General features: G+C 45.6%; 2 protein-coding genes across 9 annotated transcripts in view; one reads left to right on the top strand and one right to left on the bottom strand.

Moving 5' to 3' along the window:
- LGALS8 (galectin 8) overlaps nt 1-9750 on the top strand; it is a gene marked incomplete at its 5' end in the record, with an annotated part of 29261 nt that extends 19511 nt beyond the window's left edge. For 2 of the 5 annotated variants that reach the window (XM_082425659.1, XM_082425663.1), the window contains 8 exons: nt 866-1076; nt 2004-2129; nt 2724-2780; nt 3546-3572; nt 3694-3816; nt 4304-4392; nt 5160-5325; nt 8090-9750. In XM_082425659.1, the coding sequence (XP_082281785.1) occupies nt 866-1076; nt 2004-2129; nt 2724-2780; nt 3546-3572; nt 3694-3816; nt 4304-4392; nt 5160-5325; nt 8090-8239 (949 nt within the window). In that variant the 3' untranslated portion in view covers nt 8240-9750. The remainder of the gene's footprint in view (nt 1-865; nt 1077-2003; nt 2130-2723; nt 2781-3545; nt 3573-3693; nt 3817-4303; nt 4393-5159; nt 5326-8089) is intronic. The other 3 variants (XM_082425660.1, XM_082425661.1, XM_082425662.1) reach the window with 3 other exon arrangements.
- The window catches only part of HEATR1 (HEAT repeat containing 1), a 70876-nt gene that overhangs the window by 11865 nt on the left and 38338 nt on the right, over nt 1-20673 (bottom strand). For 2 of the 4 annotated variants that reach the window (XM_082425658.1, XM_082425657.1), the window contains exons 33-45: nt 19849-19895; nt 19618-19741; nt 18877-19017; nt 18078-18367; nt 17226-17376; nt 16103-16261; nt 15807-15941; nt 15578-15682; nt 15323-15491; nt 14689-14843; nt 13978-14136; nt 12189-12297; nt 11106-11230 (exon numbers count right to left, since the gene is read on the bottom strand). In XM_082425658.1, coding sequence (XP_082281784.1) covers nt 11142-11230; nt 12189-12297; nt 13978-14136; nt 14689-14843; nt 15323-15491; nt 15578-15682; nt 15807-15941; nt 16103-16261; nt 17226-17376; nt 18078-18367; nt 18877-19017; nt 19618-19741; nt 19849-19895 — 1833 coding nt within the window. In that variant the 3' untranslated portion in view covers nt 11106-11141. Of the gene's footprint in view, nt 1-10929; nt 11231-12188; nt 12298-13977; nt 14137-14688; nt 14844-15322; nt 15492-15577; nt 15683-15806; nt 15942-16102; nt 16262-17225; nt 17377-18077; nt 18368-18876; nt 19018-19617; nt 19742-19848; nt 19896-20673 lie in introns of those variants that run through there. The other 2 variants (XM_082425655.1, XM_082425656.1) reach the window with 1 other exon arrangement.

Below are 20673 nucleotides of genomic sequence, written 5' to 3'. Positions count from 1 at the left end.
TGTGGGACAACAAAAAATCATGAGGGAGAGACCATTTTGGATACTCGGAGGCCTGATTTTGCTTTTATAGCAGCCCTGGCCAAGGTGCTGAGGAAATTGGAATGAAAAACTGAAATACAGGTTATTTGGATTTTTTGTTGCTATAAGTCAGATTTTAGTATAAAGAATTATAGATACGGTTAATGAAGGGAATTGTGGTCAGATGACAGGGACACAGTCTAGTTACAGTGTAACATTCCCACACCATCTCATAAGACCTGTTCTGGGTGGTTTTATCTAATGCTTGCTTTGGGTAAAGTCTGGACGAGGCTGTATCAGCTAGAGTTGGGCTCGGCTTTATGTGGTGGATGCCTGAACAACAGTGGTTTAAATAAGATGTGAACGTGACATCTAAAGGGGACAGTCCAGAGGGCTGAAGGCCGCGCGCCAGCAAGCTGTTGGAGTGGGCCTCTTCACGCTCTCACCCTGCCATCGCAGGGTGAGGTCCTCTTTCTCATGGTTCCGGGAAGCTAGGACTCTGGTCCTCACGTTGTGTTTGGGTAGCTGCGTGGGACCATGTGCTATTTGGGGGGAAGGGGTGGGGGGTGGACAGAAGGCAGATGCCAACTGACTTTTGGGACCGTTTCCAGGAGTTTTCCTTGCACACTTCACTTCTACCGCATCGGCAGAGCTTGGGGCACCTGGGCGAACCCACCTGCGGGGAGACTGCGCAACGTGGGTGCTTGTGGTGGACCGCCCCCAAAAGCACGCGCGTGAACAGAGGATCCGTCAGCTGTCGCTCGGCCTGGGTTTCTGCGCTGCCAGGCCTGCGAGGCCGCCTTCCTTCCCGAGTCCTCACGCGGCCTGTGTTTCTTCCCCTCCTCAGGTTCCAGGTGGACTTGCAGTGTGGCAGCAGCGTGAAACCTCGAGCGGACGTGGCCTTCCATTTCAACCCGCGGTTCAGAAGGGCCAACTGCATTGTTTGCAACACTCTGAAAAATGAGAAGTGGGGCTGGGAAGAGATTACCTATGACATGCCTTTCAAGAAAGAAAAATCTTTTGAGATCGTGATCATGGTGCTGAAAGACAAATTCCAGGCAGGTTTTGGAGAACAGGGGTTAGATCCTCATTTGTGAGAATAAGCACGAGGGAAGCTTTTCATGAGTGAACTCACCCTTGTGTGTCCTAAATCCAGAAGAAGAGTTTACCTTTATCGTGTTCCTCCAGAGGAGGGCCCGGCGGGGACCTTGCTGTGAGGCGGGCACAGCCAGCGTCCCTGCCAGGGTCACCGTGCCGGCGGAGGGCGAGGCCAGCGCAGCCGGCTTTTCTGTTACATCGTTGCTCCTCGCGGGGCTGAGCTTCCTTCTGACCTGGCACAGCCTTACACTCAGGATGGGAAAGTAAACCCCGGGCAGCAGGACCCGCAGGGTGGGGGAGTCTGAACTGACAGACAGTTGGGATCCTGGCGTAGGAGTCGGGGTTTGTAAAGTTGCGTCCTGCCGCGGCCTAGTCCTGTAGGATCTTGAGATTCTAGACCCAGAGGAGCTCGCAGCAACCCCGCTGCGTGTCGTCAGTGCTCCCTCGGGTGTGTGTGGTCTGGGGGGCGCCTCCACCCCCTGGCCCGTGAGCCTGCGGGGGACTTGACGGCTCAGGTGGAGACTCCCCACCCGAGGTGCAGACCCCTCCGACCCTCAGAGCCCGCTCCCACCAGCGCTTCTCCCCTAACCTCCTCTCTCCCCTCATCCTTCCTCTGGCCGTTGGAGTACTTGGGTCTGTATCGTTCTTTTTAATGCTTGTCCGTGCTGTTGAGCTTTGGTTTTTTTCTGTGTTTCTTTTGCCTGCCAATGGGATTTTCAGCTCCTTGAGATCAGAGACTGTACTGTGTTCGGTGTGTCTTCCCGACACTCCTGCAAGTACTGACATCTGGCGGGAGAGGGAGGAGCCCCGTGCACTGGTACCCGCTAAAATGCATTTATTAACTGTTTTATTCGGGGTGGGGGGGCCTGTCTTCTGTGTTTGTCCAGGTGGCTGTCAATGGAAAACATACCCTGATCTACGCCCACAGGATCAGCCTAGAGAAGATCGACACCCTGGGCATTTATGGCAAAGTGATCATTCACTCTATGGGTTTCAGCTTCAGCTCCAGCTCGGTCAGTGCCCTTCCACAGGGGGCGGCGGGGGGTCTTTGGTGATGTTTTCTTGAAAACTGTGTAAATATGTCCCTCACTAATGTGTTAATTTCTTGGAAGTAAATCTTTCAGACTAGTAGGATGCTAGTCATTGCCCAGGGCTTGTCTGTAGGATCTCAAACCTAGCATGGTCCCAACAAAAACCCAAAACAGTAACAACACAACAAACAGCCTTTACAGCTGGAGAGGGGCTGTTTCCTTGACACAGGAGCACAGTGGAGCAGTTCGCTAGGATCGTTTCTAGAAGTGGGACGTCAAAGGATACCTGCATTTTAAGTTAGGATTGAAATTGCTAACCTGCCCTCCAAAGAGAGTAAAACAGAGTAGTCTCAAGATCTGTATTCATTTGCTCACATTCTTCTTGACATTAGTTCTGATTTTAACATTTGCCAGCTTGAGAGAGGGGAGAAGGAAGCTAATGTTCATGCATTTTTGGATCATAATTTTCTATCATATTTTCATGTTTAATACCATTTATAATTTTTTTTGGTATGCCAAGCAGGTTATATTTAGAATTCTGATGGATGTTAAATATTAATCTGAACTTTTCTTCAGGATTTAAGAAGTAGCCAAGCATCTACTGTGGAATGGACAGAGATAAGTGAAGAAAATGTAAATATTAAATCTCTTAATGAACCACCAGTTTAAAAATGTTTTTTTAGTTGCCATGTAAATTAGGTGGCAGGCAGGCTGAGTTTTAAAAAAACTATGTTTTTAATATGAAAACTTATGTTTTTAGTAATTAATAGGCTGGAAGTAATCGTTTGAAAATTGAGGCATATACTTCAGGGTGCCAGGTGCTGTAAGTTTTGCTGTTTAGACTCTCAGTGGATCTGAGCACTACCCACCAATCTTCTGTACAAAGAACTCTCTGAACTGCTGAATAGGGCTGTCAGGAGGTGTTTATAAATAGTGAGCAAAGCCAGTGCATCGGCGAACGAACTTGCACGTGTATCTTCTCCCCCTGTGGAAACAACTGCGGTTCAGACATTTTTTGCTGTTATTAGAGTGGAGAACGTGAGGCCTTACTGGCCTCAGCACGTTCCTAGACAGACTAGAAGCTCAGCATTTGCGGAGCACCAAGAGAAGGAAGGTGTGTTTGAAGCCCACATGTGCGTTCGGGAAATGCTCAGCTTGTGGTGGAGGTTACAGGGTTCAGACGACCAGGACAGTCAGTCTGGTCCCAGCTTGAGTGGCACTCTGCAGCTCCAAAGCACTCGGTCAGAAAGCACTGGCCACCTGCATGTCCCCCCGGAGTGGAGCAGGCACTGCCAGCCCAGGCTCTGGGTGGTACAGCCAGTAAGACCCAACTGCTCATGTTATAAAATGTATTTTTTCCCCGTCAGACGTCTGTATTTTTTCTTTCTCTTCCAATAGGTACAAAAGTCTGGCGTGTCACAGTTTGTAAGTATTTTTGCTATAACATGTGGAACCTTTTATAAGATTGCCCAGGAAATGAATAGTTGAAGCCTTGGAAGACAGCTTCATTCATTCCATACCTTATTGCAGAACTGTTTCCCTACAGCCTAGTAATAGAGGAGACATTTCTAAAATCGTCCCCAGAACTGTCTACACCAAGAGCAAAGGTTCGCCGGCCAATCACACTTTGACTTGCGCCAAAATACTACCTACCGACCGTTTGTCAAAGGTTTGAAGAGCCAAAATTTTCTTAATTCTGTCTAACAAGTTAAGTGTTAGTTAGCTGGTATGTGTAACCTCTACCCTCAGTACAAGCCCAAAGCAGCCACTCTGCGTTTGCATTGGTGTCCTGGACGGCTGTCAGTCAACTGGACATCAGGTCCCTGAGCCATTAGTGTGTTTCTGTAACTCCCCCTACCTCAGCCGCTTCCCCTCCAGGCTGAAGGCAGCGCACGCTTCAGGCCAGCCGAGGTGACTTTCTCAGAGGGCATTTCACTCAGGCAGAGGATGTCAGGTCCCTCCCCACATCCATTCATTTCACTGTCTGAAACATGGAGCGTTTGCTGTGAGCCAGGGACCCACCTGGGACCAAGGCAGACTTGGTCCGTCCCTTCATGGGGTTCACGGCCTTTAAACATTTCCCAGTGTCTTAAGGCAGTTTTCCCTCAAGATCCCTTTTTGCAGGCTTCCTGATGCTAACTGAGGTTTCTTTGCAGACTCTGCCGTTCGTGGCGAGGTTGAACTCCTCAATGGGCCCTGGACGGACTGTCGTCATAAAAGGAGAAGTAAATACAAACGCCAAAGGGTCAGTATCAGTAAGTGGCCGTAATAATGCAGCTGCTGCTGCGTGTGTCTCTTACAGCTGTAACCCTGTCAACAATCTCGTGAGGTGTAAGTCAGCCTAATGTCATAAGCTTCATTTGAAAAGTGAAACTGTTAAAGCCAGAGGAAGTTGGACTGCTGACAACTAGTAGTTGGCGGCACCTAGGCTTTTTGTGGCCAGGCAGGAGGGTGGCATTTTTGTCCACGAGGCCCACCCTTGTAGAACTGCAGGGCAGCTCTGCGAGAGCAGATCACTTTTATTAGGGCTCGTTCCTCTTGCCATGGGTCTTATAAGATTCCTGCTTTTAGAACCTTTTCCAGAGGTGTTCAGAGTTCTGAAAGCTTGAAATGAGAGCTATTTTCTAGCAAGTAGTATACTTTGAAGAAGAACAGTGCACTTGTAAATGAAGAAGAACAGTGCACTTGTAAATGCTGAAAGACTTCCTGCTTGGAATCCAGGACCCTATTGCAGCAGACGTGATCCTTTGGGTCACTTGCTCTCACCCTTTAATTTCTTCCCATAGCCTTAAACGTGGATTTTAAAGTTCTTCATATTTTTATTTTGCAAATAACATACTTATACCAACGGTATGCTGACTCGGAATTTTAAATTTCACCTTCATCGGCATTCCTGGGTCCTTGTGTGTACATGTTTTGTGTAATCAGAGTTTAATTCTGATTGTTAAAATTGCAGAAACTGGACTCCTCTCTTCTACTTGGCTAATTAGTTGTTTTAAATTCTCTCAAAAGCTTTGCTGTTGATCTACTATCAGGAAAATCCAAGGATATTGCTCTCCACCTGAACCCACGCCTGAATGTTAAAGCATTTGTAAGAAATTCTTTTCTTCAGCAGTCCTGGGGAGAAGAAGAGAGAAATATTACCTGTTTCCCTTTTAGTCCTGGGATGTACTTTGAGGTGAGATAATTATCTTTTTTGAAAATGGGACAGGAAAAAGAATCCTGCAGGCAGGGGTAAGATGTAAGATAAATGGTCCATTTAAATTGAGTCCAACTTAATATGTAGAGATTTTGTGTGGTTTTTGTTTATTTGGAGATTGTATTTTGAATGCCATCTTTTATAACGCAGATAATCAGCATAAACGGCCAAGCCAGTCGAGTGCCACGTTATTTGCATTGGAATTATCTGACATTTGTTTTCATAATGACAATTTCTGTGTAGCCCCATATTAGTTAATAGGAATTTTAACAGGAACCTTGTCTCAGGGCGGGAGTAGCGCGTTTAATCCTAAGTGAACGTGAGGACGTAGGAGCCACGAGACTGGCGGCACTATCCGTCGTCCCGGTGACACACAGCTTAGGTGGCAGTACCCTCTTCCAGGCAGTCCTGTTTGTATATATTCAAAGAAAGACACATTTAGACCATCGGGACTTGAAGGCATGTAGTCCTGAGCCCCCAAAGATGCGAACATTCTAACACAGCCTCTCCCCAGATGTGCTTCCGGGTAGTCTCGCCACGTGGGTGCTGCGTGGTTGGCTGGGTGCCCTCACCAGCTTCCGTGACTCACTGCTCACGTGGTCATTTAGGGTCACTGATTTCGGTCATGCTTCTCCAACATTTTAAACTGTCACATGCTCTGGACTGTCGGAGCTCACAAGACTCCTCAGAGTTGTTAAAAGCGTGGACATCAGGCTGACCGGAAGGTGGTGATTTGGCGCTAATATTTATTCGTAAGTTCCCGTCTAATGCAGCGCCCTGGTGTGGGGAGTGACAGACAGGAGTGAGCTCATCACGGGTTCCCTGGGAGTGGTGGGTACTCGTTTGGAATTCAGAAGGAGGTGGGGGGGAAGGTCATCTGGGTTTTCCGGATTTCGGGGATGGTACGGGCAAGTCGCTGGAGGTGGGAAGGGCGGCACAGGGCTTGCTGACTAGGCGGCCGTCAGGCTGTGAAGGGTGGTGTGGGTTCACTGGAGGCAGAGGCGGCCGCTCCAGCAGGAAGCTGATCCTTGTGGTTGGTGGCTGGAAACTCGTGACCTGGTTTTTGACCTATTTGAGCCCCAAGTTTGGGACTACTATATTAAAAGAGGACAATAATACATCCTTTTAAATAATCTCCTCCTTTTGTTAGTTTTCTACTTCAGGAAGAAGAGTAGCTGTCCTCATGTTGGGTCATTGTTGTCAGTTTTTTTGTAGTGATAGCTTTTTTCCAATAGCTTTAAACTCCTGCCTTTTTAATAGGCTTTCATTGAGATTCTCACATCTTTCCATTAAAGCCATTGTTTTGCTTTTAAACAGTATCTTCTGTTCCGTGGCATTTCAGATTCACCTATTAGTTCCAGCTGTAATCATTTAAAAAATATCTTTCGGTTTTATAACTTCATCTGTGAGCTCTTTATCAAATTCATGTTCTTAGGAGCTGTTCAGGTGGTTGAGGGATCTTGGTGTTCCATGTTTGCATGTATGTACTTTCCTTTTCTCTTTGTTTTGCAACAGTGTGTCCACTAGGCTGCCTGCCATTTCTCTTCCATTTGTAACAGAACGTGCTGGCGCTGCACTTGCTCTGACTTAGTCTAGAGAACTCTTCTCCCGCTGCCTCCATCTAATGCCAGTTTGTGTTCCCTTCTGAGCATGAGGCTGTGTGTTTCGTGTTCTCTTGAGATTTTGTTAAATGTCCATCACCAAGATCCCTTCCACCTGGTTGAAACTGGGATTTCCACCATCGTTGTGGGCATATAATCCCCAGTTACGGCTATTTTCCCCAGTTCTCTGTATAGCCCTGCCGCCTTCATCTGTGTCAGTTATTGCTGTTATCCATGGAACTTCCCCCTCTTCCTAATCTCCCCCAGCAGCCATTTCCACTAGTCCTAGCAAAAGAAAAAAGACACTCAGTTGGCTGCTTTGCAGATCCAGATTTTGTGCCTCAGTCTGGCCTCCGGGGAGAGCACAGTGTGGGTTCACCCAGCTGGCCCGTGCAGTGTGGGTGGGAAACAAATGGTAGTCAGTGGCCAGACTGGCACGGGGAACGTGGTAGCAGAAGTAAGAGGTTTAGGTGTACGAGCGACTTAAGAGGATAGCAGTTAACTCTGAAGGGCTAACACCAGTGAGGACGCTGAACCGTATCTCTGCCAAAACTCATGGGCTCGTGGAACACTGCGCTTTGGAGAGCTTTGGAGAAACGGGCAGGATGCGCTGCGCTGGGTGGGAATCAGGGTCACCAAGCAGCAGTGCAAGCCCTAGCGAGCGCCCTAACTTCTGAGATTTCACAGTGTCTGAGTTGCCCAAGACCCTCGAGTTTGAGGCAGCGAAGTGAGGATCCAAGCCCCTTGGCTCCCAGCCTGTGACTGGGAACCAGCTCTTCTGTGAACGAGTGTCACGGTCAGCCAGTTTCTCCTTCCCAAGTGTCGGCGAGGAGGGCGGCTTGCCGCTTACCCAGGAGCACGGGGCAGGAGCGGGCGCGTGCCGAGGACAGGAAGCCAGCAGGCCCTGGGGACAGTGTGAGGGTCCAGGCACGTGAGAGTCACTTCCTGGAGTGGGACAAGGCAGAAAGTGCCACTACAGATACACGTGTGTTAGTCAGATCCTGGAAACTGCAGCAGGGAGTCGGTGGCGGCAGGCTGGGAGAGGAAACCAAATGGTTTACTTTTTGACATGCCGTTCGTGTGCGGGAAACAAACTCTTTAGCCCAGGGGCACCACTAATGTTGTGTATACTTTCCTTCCAGATGATAATTTATTGTGATGTTAGAGAATTCAAGGTTGCAGTAAATGGTGTACACAGCCTGGAGTACAGACACAGATTTAAAGACCTGAGTGATATCGACACGCTGGAAATCGATGGCGATATCCACTTACTGGAAGTAAGGAGCTGGTAGCTGACGGGTGTGCTACAAAAACTGAAATACAGATGACTTCTGTGTAACACTGGCCTTGTTAAAATGCATCTTACTCTCATGATATGGTTTATATCTATTGTTAAAGTGAGCTGAAGTCCTACTGGGTGTCCTCAGTCCATGTCACGCAGTGAGGCTTTGTCAAGCAAAAAATGAGGACATTTGAGGCAAGAGCAGCTTATAGCCATTATTACAACAGGCCTTTCTGCTCGCTCTCCTGCACCCTGGCCGCCTCTTTTTTAAACCTGCTTCACATTCAGCAAGTGTTTACTAAGAGCCTGCTGTGACACAGTAGCCACCCTGCATGGGGCGCTCGTCTTCTGCCAGCACCGTGCTGGGAGCTGGGAGGACACAGTGGGGCACGTACGTTCCCTGTTCTGTTCAGCTCAGAGCCTTCCGTGCTTTGCCACTGTGCCGTTGTTTCTCCTCCATGCACTATATAAACCCACCAGGCACTGAAAAGAAAGAATTATTCTATTAGATCACCTAAGGACACTAATCTATAGGCGACACCACTCTTCCTCCAGTGCTGCCCTTCATACCCAGTGTTTGATCGTATCCCGTAATTGAGAGGATTGACGTTGACCTACATCTGGCGATTTTCTTTAGCATAATATCTAGCTCTTCTAGCTGTAAGCATTACCAAATATCATTATGAGATCTGAACACAGCACAAGATAGAGGCAAAAAACAAAGCAAAATGAACAAAACCAAATGGTGCTGAAATAAACTTGATGTCAATCTCCAGGCCACTGATCTTCTGTACCAGTATTATTTTAGAATATTGGAATTTAGGGGGAGTCAGAGGTCTCCTCTGCATATACTCTATAGAAAGTTTAAGGTAGACGAGAGATGGATTCAATTTGTAAAATGTTTGCGGGTAACAAAGCAATGCCAACGTTAGACTTAATGGTTGATTACAGAACAGGCCCTATCAGAAAGTAAAATAGACCAGCAGAGACCAGTGGAGTAGACAGAGGCGGTGTGTGTCTGTTGCTTGTCCGCACGCAGACCAGCACGGCCTCTCCTCCTGTAAGACGACCCCATCATCGTTAGTGACTGAGATCAAAACGCCGTTCTCCCTTCAGTGATTAAAATCAAACCTGTACCAGCAAGTTAAACTGTTGTTGCATTTCTGTAATTTTTTCTGTTATTCTTTGAAGCGAGTTGGCAGAAGTTCTTTGTAGAATTCTTACAGGTCAGATCTTGTCACAGGGAATTTCAAAGCCTTGGGAGTGGGGAGGTAAAAAGCTAGATCAGTCAGATCATTTTATATTAAATCGCTGGGCTGAATTCTGCCAGGATTTGGGAATATTTTCATAACAGCTTTTGGTTAGGTATTATTTGTATCCCTATAGTGGAAAGAATACTATTACCAGTCTTACTTTTAAAAAGTACTCAGTGTAGAAACTTCTAGCACCTAATTCTTTTCCACCTTTTCATATTAATTTATTATGCTCAGTCTTGCCAAGCTCAAACAAACAAACGAAAAACACTGGTGGAGGAGAGGATGTTGGGAAAGCTATAGAAGGCAAGAAGGGTCTAGAATCCCCCAAGGTTTTTTTCCCCCTCCAGAAAAGAACATCAGAGGGCCTGGCAGATGGTGGAAACTGTGGACCACTTAGGAAAAAAGAAAAGCCCACTTGCCTTGCTTCCTGTAAGTCTTAAACGTAGTTCATTTCCGTTTTATGTGGATGACACTAAGAAGTCAGACCATTTCTTTGATAGAATAAGTACAAAATCTTAAGATTGTTTTTGAAAAGACTCTATTAGCATTTATTAATGAATCATGTTGAGATGTTTCATAAAGAGAAATATGCATTCCTAGCAAGCTGTCTCCAAACTGCAAATCAGCCTTTTGCTTGTCACGATTCCACACTAAGTTTCTGTATTAAATTAGATCAAGGGCTTTCAGACTTGATTTGAACATCTATGGAACAGTGCTTAGATGCCTTAAATTTTAAAAAGGCATAAATAAATAAAATGCCTTAAACACAATAAAGGCAGATTTGTTTACTTTTCTTTGCGCCCTCACTTTGCAGCTTCACCACGACATAGTACAGAGATTAGAGAACTTCAAAGCTTTGAAAAAAAATCTGTTGTTTACTTTACTCCTCATAAAAGTAATCCTTGGTTAACCACCGATAGAAATGTGAGCATTTCTAACCCTGAAGGGGCTCCTTCTTACCACCTGGTGTTTCCGGGCCCTCGTTATTTGTGGGAGCAGTCAGGTGTGGCTGTCTTATAAACAGCCTACTGCCTCCACCCCCTGCCCCCCAACAGACTGAAGGATAAAGGAGAGACGATCATAGTCGAGAGTAGAAAATGCATTCCAGAACGACTCCCCTCCACGAGCACGCGCAAAGATTGAGACTGACGTGTCATCTACCCAAAATGAAAAGTACAAGTCCAAATGGCTTTACAGTTCAAAGCATTCTTGCCGGGTGCTGAATAACTAACTCTCATTTTCTTGAAGTAAAGAGCTGCTTTGAGTGAAATCTCTGACACGGATACCACGTACAAAAGATAGTCCTTTACCAGGAAAGTCAAGGCTTTACCGTCTAAATGGGGGTTAGCTTTGGGTGCTAAAATTAATCATGTATGTAATGGTAATAACATCACTCAGAAAAGACCATAATCGATGGTCTTAATTAAACAAACAGCAGTCTGTATAAAAATACCATGTATCATTTACTCTTTTTGTATATTCTGTACAACTGGCAGGAGAGGGTTATGTGGTAGCACAAACCAGGTGGGAATTTTGTAAAGAAGTCCAAGTAGGTGTTACGGCACCAAAAGTAATATGGTCCTAAACACCCAAAATAAAAATATGAAAAATAAGTCTGACCTCTGAACAGAGCATGAAATACCAGAAGCCCGGGTGTTAGAAGTAGCTCTGGAGCGGCTCTCCCAGGACGGTTTCCAGCTGCTGGACAGTCTTCTGGCACTGGCGCTCCACCTCTTCACACTCATCTAAAAACACAATGAAAATGAGTCCGTCTTCCTGCCTCAGTTCTCAGAGCCTGGTTCTTCACGTCTCGCATCCGCTGGCCGTCGGCCAGAAGAGAGGAATGAAGCGCAGTACTACATGGAGGCGGAAGCCGTCCTGGGAACCCCTCCTCTGCCTTCCTCCTTCCTCCTTCCTTCCCTTCTTTCGGTCTAGGACTTGGGAAGCAGAATAAGACAGACCCCAAAAGAGTGGTGCACAGATGAGAATTCCAGATGCCTAGCGAAGCCACTCTTTTTAGTAGTTCACACAGCCCCTCTCCAGGAGGGAGGAAACAAAGGTGCAGGCACCTGGTTTTGGATCAGCAGTGAATTGCTAACGTGAAGGCATCTGCCCGCTCGCCTCCATCACCCCGCTAATAAGCTGCGCTGTTATTTCTTGGGCTGCGTGGTGGCACACTGCTCGTCCTGCCGTTTGTCCAGAACTGCCCAAACCTGGACTTAAGCCCCAGTTCCACCTGTCACACATTTTTATCAGCTAGATTACTTAATCTCTTAAAGCCTCTAGTTTTCTCCTTTATAAAAGGGGGATAACGGCATCATCCACATAGAGCACGGAGTAAGTGCTGGTCGTTAACACGCAGCCACCCCACTGCAGCCTTAGTGGCACTGGATGTTTTGGTATAATAACCCTATATCTGTGGACCAAAATATTCAATTGTAGACATGCATGAGGTTAAAGAAAAACACTATCATAGACTGCACTGTCAGCAAAAAACACAAAAGTAAAGATAGCGCGATTAGGCTATAAACAAATCTCAAACGACAGCGAGGCGGCCCCTGCACCCCACTCAAACCAGGCGCTCAGCCTCTGCACAGAGCGCTGGAGACACGAGCTCAGCACAGGCTATCCAAATGTGCATTCTCATTGGGCACGCTCCCACAGAAGTTCACTCTAATTATTTCTTAATAGTTTGGGAATTACCTTCCATCAATTCAGCTAAGAAAGGAATGGATTCTGGTAACAAGATGATATAATTCTCTCTTAGTTTTTCAGCCAGTGCCAGCACCGTAATCAGAGCAGCAAATCGAACCTGAAAGGGATAAAAAAAGGTGAAGAATAATTTAAAAAAAAACAACAAAACTAGTATTCTTGTATTACTTTATGATCTAACTTGAGATGAGCTCCGAATTTTAAAACTGTTACCTCGCGTGAGTTTATTTCACTTTCTGGCCAACTTTCATCTTGGAATAGCAGTTTGTTTAACAATTCGGGATCCGCCTATAATATGGGCAACCTTATAAATCAGTGCTTTTCAATCTGTGTTCTAGTACTACAAGCCTTTCATGTGAATGTCTTTTTATAACATTTTTCTTAAAACAAACCAGTAAAAATGCCACCTGCAAATTCAAGTCTGTCATCAGATGTGACTGCACTGGAGCCGCCGGCGGGCCTGGCCGCTGGTGACGCTGACCCGGCAGGACCGCGTCCCCGGCCACTGCAGGCAGGACTCCCGCCCTCAGGACCCTGCGTGGGGTCACCGTGTGGTCGTGTGAGGGGCCAGGCGCCGGCTCTGGCCGCACCCTCACCCCAGCCTGACTGAAAAACACGCTCATTGTGTCATAAATGTCCTAGTTTTGGAACTTAAAGATGGGAGTGTTGCTCACATGACTTGTCTAGGACAAGGAATGCAACCAGTTGTTTGTTTTGTTAGTGATTCACTTTGAAACAAAAGCTATGTTAGTCTTCTTTCTGGTTTTGGGTTATTCTGGTAAAGAATATATGGATAGAGCAAAGTGAGTTGTTGAAAAAACGTTTGTTACTGCCTGTGTTCAATCAGGATTTTCTTGATATTGTACAATCAAAACAACATATTACAAAACAAATTTAATGCTGCAACTTTGTAAGATCCTACAATTTAAAATTTGGGGGTTCCCATCCATACATCTGTGAAGAAGAATTAGCATAAGAAGAAGAAAAATATATTTTGTTAATTACATTTTACTTCCAGGATCTTTCAAGCCAACCTAGAAAAAGAAAACCTTGGGCACTTCGATCCTTTCATGTGTAAAAAGGAAACTGAACTAGAAAAATTAAAGTAATAAAAACATTAATCTGAAAAAAAAATAGAATAAAATAAAATTTGGGGGTTCTTCGAAACAGCCTCATTGTTTTCATACTTCCTAATAAAGAAATGCTGTGAATTTCAACTAATAAATTTATTAACAAAATTCTGCTTCAGTCTGTTTCATCCACTGAGGTTCTAGTGTGATAATTAGCTTGAGGAATGGCGATTCATTGCTAGAACAGTTTGAAAACTTCCAAACTTCCGCTCATCCCCCCCCCCCCCCCCGCCGCGTTAATGGGCATCAACCGCTAGCCCTTACCGTGCGTTACTCCACCAAGTCCTAAGCCTGAGATCGATACACAACAGGGATAATACTCTGCTCTAACTCAAAGGAATGTTCTGTAGACAAAGCATGCTGTCTCTGGGAGCACACTGACATTTAAATGGTGCATAAGAAACATGAGGAATTCAAGTCTTTTCAATATTTAAAAGTGTAAAGTATTTTAGTGCTCGTGTCTAGCACACCATGGGGCTGGGGGAGGACTGCCATTATTTATAAATGGCCTGTAAGTGAAAACCAGGTTTCTCAGCTCAACCTTCGGCCTGACACAGCTGGACCCTGGTGCTAGAAGACATGCAGCAGTGCAGACCGGTGAGGCCCCAGGGAGAGTGCACAGCGTCCCCGCTGGCACTGCGGCTCCTAACCTTGGGTGAGGAGTCCCTCATCTTCAGCAGGATCTGGTAGTTGAGTGGTTTCCAAAGCGAGTCGTCTGCCATGGCCACCGAGAACTGTGCAAGGCACGGGATCAGGTGCTTTGTCACCCGTTCCTGGAACTTCTCTTCTCCTCCAAGCCTGTTTTCCAGCTGTTAACAGTGAGACAAGGACTGAGCAATGGGTCTCATTGCTGTTTGAGAAAATACTCAATGTATATAGTACTTTACTACCCTTCCTGATATCAGCAGGCTCAAAACCCAAGGTGCTGTTTATTCTCAAAAACCAGGTACTGTTTGCTCGAGAGAGAGAGAGAGAGCGCGCAAATTTAACTACCTTCTAAGAACTCAAATGGAATCACCGCCCTTAGCAACATCCCTTTCCCCCTGCAGAACCTCTGAGAGGAGGGCAGCCAGATCCTGACACATTCTCAATGAACCCAGTTATTAAGAATTAAAAACTTAACTAATACACCTTACATCATACCTCTTATTTGAAAAAATTTAAAGTAAAACTCGGTAAATGCCACTACAAAGATAAGTTATTAATACATCCATGAAAAATGAGAAATCAATTTTGAAATAAAAACTTCATGAAAAGGAAAAAAACACCAGCAAACTGTGGTTCTAGTCGATATAAACCCTGCAGGCATGTAACACTGATGGCTTCCTTGTCTTTTAACAGAAGATGATTCCACTGGTTACCTGGTCCACCAGGGGCATCATCAAGGCTTCTGCTCTCTCTTTACTCAGAAAATGCTGGGTGTCAAAGAGGAAGATTTTATATAAACAGTTCAGAATAAACTGCAGTAGCAAGCAGCACTTTTCAGGGTCATTTTCAGAGTCAAAAAACGCTTCATCTGTAGATAGGGGAGAGAAAAAATGGAAACAAAAACAACAAGCTGAATTTCACAACTTAATCTCCAATGTTTAACTTCAAATCGCTATTAACAGAACTATAACCAGAAGGTTATTTCTAAAATGATCCAGAAATCACAGTCAGGACGAAGGCAGAGCACAAATTAAACGGACGGTCTCTCGGGGGGGTGATTTGTTCTTTCAGAGTTAAGATTCTTGGTTATTAAGATTGCTTAGTTTGGTAATTGGACTGCTTATTAGCATTAAAGAATAAACCAATCTTAATGTTTTAGAGTTACTTCCAATAACACAGGACTGCCCATTTATTCTTCCTCGCAAGTGAGTCAGTTAATTAATAACATGCTAAAACACTTCAGTGTCTGACAACTGACTATAAAGAATTCACCTTCCTTATACTTACTGTATCTCACGTAAGGTTCACAGAGCAAGTGTGCCAACTGACCTGGAGTCAGCTACCTACCCGTTTTGGAGATGTTCACCTGGTTCAAGGTGTCAGCGAAAGGCTTCACTAAGTGGCCAGCAAACAGGGTAAAAAGCCCTTTCAGTTTTTCAGCAATGCAATCTGCCAAGTTGTAAAATGTCAACAGTCTGTCCTTTGGGGCGTCCTCTGTTTTAGCCCAATCAAACAGCTAAAAAGACAAAGTAGCATTAGTTTCTTCTTCAGATCTTGTAACTGATATGTGAGTAAAAGGAGAAGTAGAGGAAAAGAGCTCACCTTGAAGAACAGGGGCCTGAATGTGACCTCAGAAAGTTTTACAACCATGGCCATGAGACAGTCAATGATGTAATTTTCCGTTTTTCCAATTTCCTCCAGATCATTCTGAAACCAGAAGAGCTGATTTATTAGCCAGAGTAGTGACATCTAGCTCTAACTTTGGCAAGTACAACAGGTCTGAGTTAGGTGAGAAGTTTAGGATGGGGGGTGGGGGGAGAAACACGCCTACCTCAGAGTGCTGGGCGCGGAAGTCCAGGGCCTCCAGGAAGAACGTGGTGAGCTGGGGCTGGTCGGAGGCGACCTCCTCCTTCCTCATCACCCCAATATGCTCGCGCAAGATGCTCATAAACGGGCCCATGAGATTCTGAAAACACAGTCAAGAGACACGCCAATTGTTAATATTCCTCTAGTTCATTAATGCATTTATAATGGAACTAAACCACCACATTCTTCTTTAAGTGAAAATCTAAACATTTCAGTACCACATCTCCCTCCTCCAAAGTCTAATACCCAGTACAGTCTAACCTTCCAGTTCTTCTCAATCTGCTTGTATGTCTTGTTGATGGCTGGCAGTAAGACTCGGGGTGACAGCGTGGTAGCCAGGGTCTTTTTAAGGGACGTGAGATGGACATTAGCCTGGGAGGCAGGACCGATTTCACTAGTGATTTTCTCCAAGTGAATCACCTGTAGGGATGTAACAACAACGATCAAGGCCACCGCGGGTCCTCGCCGGGAGCACCTGTCTGCACACCGACAGGAAGTCCTGGTAAGGACGGAGAAGGCCGTCCAAACGCTGCTGCCTGGGAAAGCTCAGCGCACTTACCATCAACGCAGCGTTCCTGTCAATGCCAACCCCGGATGTTAAAATAAAAGGAATAAAAATAAATATTTATTTGTAGTATTAAATAGATAAAAATGGACCGATGCCTCTTTCCAAGAGGGAGTCAGGGATGCAGGCAGATGGCGGAAGGCAGGACACAGAGCACTCAGAACGACGATCTTAGAGAACAGGAGTCCGGGGACCATGAGGACAGAGTCACGTTCTTCTTTGCTAAAGAATCTAGAAACCTCCTCAGATGCAGAGGTCCCTTTCTATAAGAAGTCTGCCTTCAAGGCCTGGCTGGAGAGTATGTGCATCGGTTAAGTCATCTGCGTCACGGCACTTAAGGCTCCTAACCTCATAAATGGCCAGTGATCAATGCAACAGCATGGGGTGGGGCGGGAGGCCACTCTCGGGCATTTGCATTCCGTTGGAAACGCCACTAGCCCGCCGTCTGGACTGCAACACAGGCATTCCGCTCTGACAGACGCCTTAGGGTTAAGAAACCTTCACGTGAGGAACTAAGTGGGCATGCCTGTTTCTACAAGAAGCTCTACCAGACCAAGGCCAAGGAGCTCATGGGGGGGAAAAGCAATAAAATACATCCTGCAAAGTCAAAAAGAGAAGAGCCTCATGACAAAGTGACACCCATACCAACGTCACGACTGAACAGGAGGGATGATGGCAGTGACAAAGGGACACATTCACTAAAAACAAGCACCTCTTTTCAGAAATAAGAATCTTCCTGCCAAACGAAAAACATCAAGCACGAATAAAATGATCAGATCTGTAAGCTTTCCCCTTTCCCCCCTGTGGTCACCAGCTCACCTGCAACAAGACACCTTCCAGGTAGGGGCTGATGAAGTGCGGCAAGGTCTCAACCACCTTCTGCAGGGCCGCCAGGGCGCTGAGCAGGTAGACCTCGCCCGAGACCAGGTCGCAGGTGCTCCTTATGGCTGTCAGCAAGGGTGGCATCAGGCTGGAAAGAAAGGGCACAAGCTTCAGAGGAACTTTAAGCAGAAGTAGAGAACAGAGAACGGAGCAGAAGTCACTCTGAAAAAATCCAAATAACCATGCCCGTTACATCTCTGACGTCCCACAAAACGTCTACACGGTTTATGTGACCGAGAGCAAGAGCTCTCCCAGTGCCCGCAGTACTGACCCAGCATCACCTTAAATAATAACACCACCTTTCAGTTTAACACTTGCTGTGTGTCGGGCAAAAAAGCCCCACACGCACTGCCGCACGGGCATCCTGTGAGGTTGGTGCTGCCTCGGTTTGTAGACGGCAAAGCTCTGACAGGCTGCGTAACCCTGGCAAGCTGGCGAGGCTGCACGCTGGCAAACACCAGAGCCAACGAGAGAGCCAGGAGCGGCCACTTCTGGCGCGGCCAGCACCTGGCAACTGTGGCCCAACCGGCTGGGCCCCTCTACGAAGCAGTGTTGTCACCTACTGCTTCCTAGGAACGCTGGTCAAAGGGGAGCAAAAACTGGGGGACAATACACATCAGGTAAACGAGAATGTTATTATTTTCCAGTTTGAAGAAAAGGTCACTTCTCTAACAAATCTAATTTTATGAAACTTCTACTGACAGTCAGGAAAAAGTCACTAAGGTTTTATTTTCCAGCTGATACCAGAAACCTCGTGCGGTGGTCTTGTGTCAGGTCCCCTCGACATACCTGGGGAGCTGAGGGATGGCCAAGGCTTCCAGCGTGGAGACCACCTCGGCCACACACAGCAGGGCACCCCCCAGGACGTTCTTCTCCTCCTTTGTTCCTAGAGCAATCAGCCTCACGGCAGTGTTCAGCACAGGGACAAAAGGCTCTGGATTTTCTGCACCAAAATTCTTGCATAAAAGCTTCAAGGTGTATAAAGCTGTCTGTCTGTTTATTGGTTGTTCTTCTAATGTCTTTCTTTTATGCTTCACCATGGCCACAAGGACTGGGACCAGTTCCAGGAAATGGGAAACCTGAAAAAGAGCCAAACTTCCCAAATAATTAAAGCTACAAACAAAATGCTAGTCCTTTTCTCCATGTTTACTGCTTGAGACTGCCTAAATGGAGATCAGACCAAGACGTCCTACGCCACATGATTAAACACAAGCGACCTTTTCTCCATCTGCTTTATTTACCAATAAATGGACGCATGTGCTTGTGACCAATTCTGTATTTATATAAAGCACCTTACCCATGTGGAGTGAAAGAGGATTAGAATCGTGCTAAAGTTAAGGCAACATATGGTCCATATTAAGCAAGAATACTACTAGGCTGCAATTCCACTCTAAGAGCTCTTATAACACGTATATACGTGCTCCTATCAGAATTAGCATCACATTTTAAACACACATGCATCACAGCATTGTATTTGGATAATAATATACTTATTTAAATTGTACCACTGGAGAAACTTCAAGGAGTTAAATGCAGCTCTGATAAAGCCAAGAATGGGAAATGGGTCTGTAGCACAGTCTTCACTTACAATTTTCTTCTTCCAGGAGGTTTTCTGCTGTAGTTTGTTGTTCAAAAGATCCAAAGCTTTCCGGCGAACAGACGGCAGTGGGTTCTCCAGCAGCCCTCTGATCACAGGGATGAAGGTTTCTGTGGGCAGCAAGCCATTGACCTACACAGCAGTTTTACATTTAACAAAAAAGGAAAATAAAAAATACAAAAGGGAGGGTGACTGATTTAAGACAGACTTCCATTCGCTGCACACCTTCTAGGTGCGAGGCATTTTCCCTCACTATCTAGTTGTTGCACTAACCCTTTAGGGAGGCATTACTAACCACATTGATCAAACAAACAACAACAACGACAAAAGGATGCTCACACTATGAACTGCTCAGCGCCACGCAGCTAAGCGCCTCAGCTGGATCTGCAACAGCAGTCTTGGCCACTGATTTTACTGGTGAACTACAAACTCCACTGAATAGCTATCTTTTATTCCACTTGAATAAAGCGAACATTATATAGCAGGACATGAATCAGTATTTAAAGCATCATATTTATTGAGGCACATGTTCTCACAGTTGGTAGGGAAACAACTGTTTTCCTGATAAAATGATCTCCAGTCATCAAGAGATTCTTTTCCAAGAAAAATCTGGGCTGCTTTCTGTTAAGCTATTGCTAAGTTTACCCTTAAAGTAAAACTTTCTGTTAAATAACTTTACGATGACATAGAACAGCAACAAAACACAGAACACAGGGAGAAATAAACACCCACCTTGTCCAGCATGTCATAAGCTTTACTGAGGAGCGCTCGCCAGAACTTCCCAGTGAGCTTGTCTGCGTTTCTCTCCATGGACTGTGCTACAGCATTTATGTAGCCAAGAACCATTTCTAGCAACCTGAAACACAGGAGACGCATGAGAGAGTCTTGCATACTCTTCTTCCAGCTTTCTGATTAAAAGTTTGAAATTATTTCCAAATACAAATTTTTAAAAAGGTAACATACCTCTGTTCAAGGCCTGTCAACACCTTAGGACCGCCACTTTCAACTACCTAATTTTTAAAGAAGGCGTCATTAGAACAGTATGACAGCCGATGATGAAAAATCATTTGAAGTGCAATGAAACATCGGAGACCGACCAACTCACTCCCCAGTGTTTTCTGACATTACAATTTAATCAGGTCCAGATCACCCCTGTCATACTGTGATAACTCCATTTCCCCTAATTTAATTAGTCTTTTCACTTATTTTGATTACATTCTATAGATATTCATACTATCTGTAAAGTACTACAAAGATTCAGAAAAATACAGCAAGCGATTAACACCTATTAGTTTCCTGAAATGCTAATCTTTCGTTAGCCCATATCTAATTTTAAGATGTTAAACTTAAGGATACAGCTGTAGTCCCCTCTGTATCATTCCCTAATCCCAATCTCCTTCCACCCCAAGCCCCACAGACTTGAATCTGCGGCTGAATGTTACCAGAGTACGTATCAGCCGGCAACACGCTTTGTTGATTACATTAGATTTTTGAGATCTATGGTGACTTACGTTGTTCTAGTTCATTCGTTTTAACTGCACACAGTATTCCTCTCCATGTACCACGACTTATTTATTCACTCACCTCTCTTGGTAGATATTTAGTTTTATGGCCCTTTTCTTCCCCCTTTAGTAACAGTGCTAAAAAAGAACCTTTCTCCTTGAGCATCCAGGCAAGTTTTCGTAGAGAACGGGAACTGCTAGATGGCAGGGGTGAGCATCTTCACTTTGAATGGACACTGGCCCGCACTTTCTGAAGTGGCTGTACCGCCTCCTGCTACCCATCACT

The sequence above is a fragment of the Balaenoptera physalus genome, assembly GCF_965194825.1.
Source record: "Balaenoptera physalus genome assembly, chromosome: 14".
Classification (NCBI taxonomy): Eukaryota; Metazoa; Chordata; class Mammalia; order Artiodactyla; family Balaenopteridae; genus Balaenoptera; species Balaenoptera physalus.
Note: the sequence above shows the minus strand (reverse complement) of the source record. Positions and strands in the feature narration are given on the sequence as shown.